This window comes from Humulus lupulus, chromosome 2 (genome assembly GCF_963169125.1).
Source record: "Humulus lupulus chromosome 2, drHumLupu1.1, whole genome shotgun sequence".
Classification (NCBI taxonomy): Eukaryota; Viridiplantae; Streptophyta; class Magnoliopsida; order Rosales; family Cannabaceae; genus Humulus; species Humulus lupulus.
The window spans coordinates 37610925-37615569 of NC_084794.1; the positions used below are offsets into that span (position 1 = coordinate 37610925).

Consider the following 4645-nt stretch of genomic DNA (forward strand, 5'->3'; position numbering starts at 1 on the left):
CCCGTTCCTTCCTCAATCGTGGCGCCTAAGAAGGTGATCATGTACATTTTGCTCTTAGAGCTCTCCGATTCAGGGCTGATCAAGCTTGCCCTTGCCTTTACCTGCACCACGTAGAACCCGTAAGCCAAGCCCAACAAGAAAATATAGCGTTATAGCACAAAAAATGATAACAATTGAATAACCCTTAGAGCATGTTCATATACTTAGCATACCACATTAATCACATAGGCCATAGACATAACCAGAGAATCAACAAACCAACACTCAACTATTCAACATAACAAATTCATCAATCAATAATATTAATCAAACCACATGATAATCAGGGTCGACGCCCTTAGGTCGCACCCTCTGTTTACCCCACTGACTTCGGTCCGCTTAAACTGAGCTCAATGAATAATAAGCTATCCTCAACTACTAGTGGCTGAGCCGCGCCCTGTGCGCCAACATAAACTCTGGCACTCTTAGGTCGTTCGTTTATTATTTACATGGCATAATACTATCCTTCATAAAGCATTTAAAACAGGGAACCCTTAGTCCCATTATAAATTCACAACCGGGTGCAATTTTCTTACTTATGTAACGAGCTTCTTGAGCACAGAAATCTCGAGCGCAGTCCTGTAACCCGAGCCTATCCAAAAACCTAGTCACAACACACATACATTGCACTCTCATTACTAACCAATTCATAATCATCTCCCGGAACCAATCCCGTGCTCTTGGGACCTCCCGTTTCCCCACACAAGGTAGCGGAAGCGTCCTTCGAGCCCCCTGAGCCAAAACCCTAAAAACTCAAATTCCCCTTTCCTGAATTTAGCCTAGCGCCGCGGCACAGACCTATGGGGGCCGCGGCGCCCATAATGGTCCCCAACTCTTGCTTCAACCTAGTGCCGCGGCATAGAAGAACAGGGTCGCGACGCTCATACGTGAACCCAGAAAATTGGGTATTTCCCAGCATTTTTCCCGAGCCAAAACTCTTCCAAATCAACCCCAAGGTACACCCAAGTCCCAACTCAACCTAAAATTCCAAATAAACAGTATGACAACTCAGAAATAACAACTACAAGCCCAATCATATAATCAAACCCAAGATTTACCTAGTGGCTTCAATTTCACAAAACCTTAAACCAACCTTTATAAAACTCAAACCACCCTTCAGAATATTTAAACCACACCAGAAAATAAGCTTAAGAGATATACGAAATTCTTACCTCAACCAGGGATTCGACCTTGAGCCACCTCCAAATCCAATTCCAAGCTTAATTCTTTTGATTCCCAAGCCGAACCTCTCAATCTTTAAGCTACACATCCAATTTCCAGCACTCAACCCAAACTCTAAAACATGCAAGGAGACTCAATGAGAAGATGAAGCCTTACCTCTAAATTATTCTTGGCTTATGATTGACCCAATCTCAGCCCTGAATTCCTCCCTTGATCTCAAGGATAACTAGCTCCTCCTCTCCTTCTAGCTTCTTGGTTCTCTAAACTTCCAGCAGAACTAAATTAAGCCTAAGTGTAGAAAAAGAAACGTAAATGACTTCCTCTCAGCCAAGGTTATCCTCTCCTAAAGCTAGATTACCACTTTTCCCTTTCCCCTAAATAAAAGTCTCATACAATCTCAAGGGCAATTCCGGCATTGCACCTAAATCCCGCTAAATCCTCAAGTATTCCTATAAATCCACATTTAATCCTGACATGTCCAAACCATTACTCAATTACTAACTGCTACCCTATAATTCCCGAACACTTTATAATATTCCCAAAATATCCCTAAGCTCCTCTCGAGCGGGGTATTTGACCCCGTTGTTACTTCCTATCTAGACAGCTTCCTAGGACCGTCTTGGGTCGTGCATCACAATTATATCACCACTCACACGTGGTATCAATCACAATGTATACATATATCACATTTATGCCCTCAACGGGATAAAATTACAAATATGCCCCTAGGAACCAAATGGGGCCCACATGCATTTCATATATTCATATAATCATACAAGCATGCTTAACACAGAATCATGCATTAAAATGTTTAATTCACACATAAACCATTCGTGCCCTCCCGACACACTAATCAAAGCCCTTAAGCCTTATTAGTGATTTTGGGTCGTTATAGGAACTGCAACATTTTTTGAGGATGTTGAGTTAGGGGGGAGAAATAAGGTTAGAGACATTGCTTTTGAGGAGGAATTGAATTCAAACTCATATCCTACTATCATTTTTTTTACAATTTTCAGGCTTCTACACTTGGCATTGTTCAAGAAATGAATCCAGAACCTCAACAAGACAATGTTGAACAACCCCTAATTCAAGATGAGGTCATTGTTCCAGAAGAACAAACTCAATAGCCTCAAGAACCAAAACCATTAAGAAGGTCCACAAGAGAAATAAGAAATGCTATTATGTTGTATTTCTTCAAGAACATGAGGATGTAAATGAAATTATGGAAGATGATCCAATCAACTTTCATCAGGCCATTAAAAGTTCTAACTCTCAAAATTTGATTGATTCCATGAAAGAAGAGTATAAGTCTATGCAAGACAATAAAGTTTGGGAACTTGTCCTATTACCAGACGGTGCAAAACCAATTGGTTGTAAATGGACATTTAAAACCAAGAGGGATGCAAATGGTAATGTGGAGAGGTATAGAGCGCGTCTTGTAGCTAAAGGCTATACTAAAAAAGAAAGCATTTATTATACAAAGACTTTCTCTCCAGTTTCATCGAAAGACTCTTTTAGGACAATAATGGCACTTGTTGCTCACCTTGATCATGAGTTACATTAGATGGATGTTTAAACAGCGTTTCTCAATGGAGACATTGATGAAACAATTTATATGGTGCAACTAGAAAACCTTGTGTCAAGAGACCCAAAGAATATGGTTTACAAATTGACAAAATTCATCTATGGACTCAAGCAAGCTTCTCGTCAATGGTATCACAAGTTTCATCAAGTAATTATCTCATTCGATTTTGAGATGAATGTTGTTGATTATTGTGTATATCACAAGTTCAGTGGGAGTAAGTATATATTCCTGGTTCTGTATGTCGATGACATATTGCTTGCCACTAATGATATATGTTTATTGCACGAAACTAAGAGATTTCTATCTAAGCATTTTGAGATGAAGGATCTTGGGGACGCTTCTTTTGTTTTAGGAATTTAGATACTTCGAGATCGTGCTCGGGGTATTCTTGGATTATCACAAAAGAGCTATATCGATAAAGTACTCAAAAGATTTGGCATGCAAGATTGTAGACCAGGTCACCCCCTTGTTGCTAAAGGAGACAAATTCAGTCTTAGCCACTGCCCTAAAAGTAGCCTTGAAATTTAGGAAATGCAAAATATTCCCTATGCATCAGTTGTTGGGAGTCTAATGTATTGTCAAGTTTGTATGCGTCCGGATATTGTGTACATTGTTGGATTGTTAGGCAGCTATTTAAGCAATCCTGGAATGGACCATTGGATAACAGCCAAAAGGGTTATGAGATATCTTCAGAGAACAAAAGGTTACATGCTCACATATAAGAAATCAGATCATTTGGAGATCGTAGGGTATTCTGATTCTGATTTCCTTGAGCTCCAAGATAGCAGAAAGTCTACATCCGACTATATTTACCTGTTAGCTGGAGGAGCTATATCTTGGAAAAGTGCCAAGTAGACACTTGTAGCTTCTTCCACTATGGCAGCAGAATTTGTATCATGCTATGAGGCATCAAATCATGGAATATGGCTGCGAAACTTTGTCACTGGGATGCACATTTTGGAGAATGTAGAAAGACCACTCAAGTTATATTGTGAGAATAATTTAGTAGTGTTGTATTCCAACAACAACAAGAGCTCATCCAAGTTGAAGCATATTGACATAAAGTTCCTAGTTGTGAAAGAAAGAGTGCAAATTGGACAAATATCCATAGAGCACATTGGGACACACTCCATGATGGTGGATCCACTCACAAAGGAATTACCACCCAAGGTCTTTCATGAGCACATTGCTCATATGGGTGTTGTTTGGTTTGAGGATATCATGATTCAGTGGGAGTTTGTATTTTATTTGCTTTATGTTTTGTTTCAGACATTTATGTATTTGCTTATTTTCTGATCAGAAATGTAGTATTGAGTTTATTCACTCTGTTTGTTATGTTTGATTTTGACCTCACTAAATTTAAAGAAGGACCAGTTGGAAATAGACATGTTTGGTTCACACTGCATGTAATTTCCATGCTACACATCCATGATTGATCTATGTCATTTGACTGTATTTGTATATGTGACCATTGATGGGTTTAGTCATGATTAATATGACAAAGACCGCTTTGATCCTTTATAGATATGGTTGATGGATGAGATTGTTAAAGAATACATTTATATGATAGCAAATTTTGAGCTCATAAGGTTATACATCATAAGGAAACATATGTTGCCCAAGTGGGAGATTGTTGGATTAAAATCATATTTTATGGGCACATATGTATAGTGTATGATGCTATTATAAAGTGTGATACAAAATTAAGTGACCAATTATGTTAAAAGTATCATAGGGTATTAAAGTGTCATGGATTCAATGTGTAGAAACAGGAAAGTGAATTTTTAATTTTATAATGGACAAAATTAGAAATCACTAATTATAAATTAGGGTTGTGGT

The 4645-nt window shown here is 38.5% G+C and overlaps 1 protein-coding gene across 1 annotated transcript; it reads left to right on the forward strand.

The window, feature by feature from the left end:
- Positions 1–3337: 3337 nt before the first annotated feature.
- On the forward strand, positions 3338–3661 carry LOC133814149 (secreted RxLR effector protein 161-like). Its single transcript, XM_062247144.1, has one exon. The coding sequence runs from the start codon at positions 3338–3340 to the stop codon at positions 3659–3661; it is 324 nt and encodes a 107-aa protein (XP_062103128.1).
- The last annotated feature ends 984 nt before the right edge of the window (positions 3662–4645 follow it).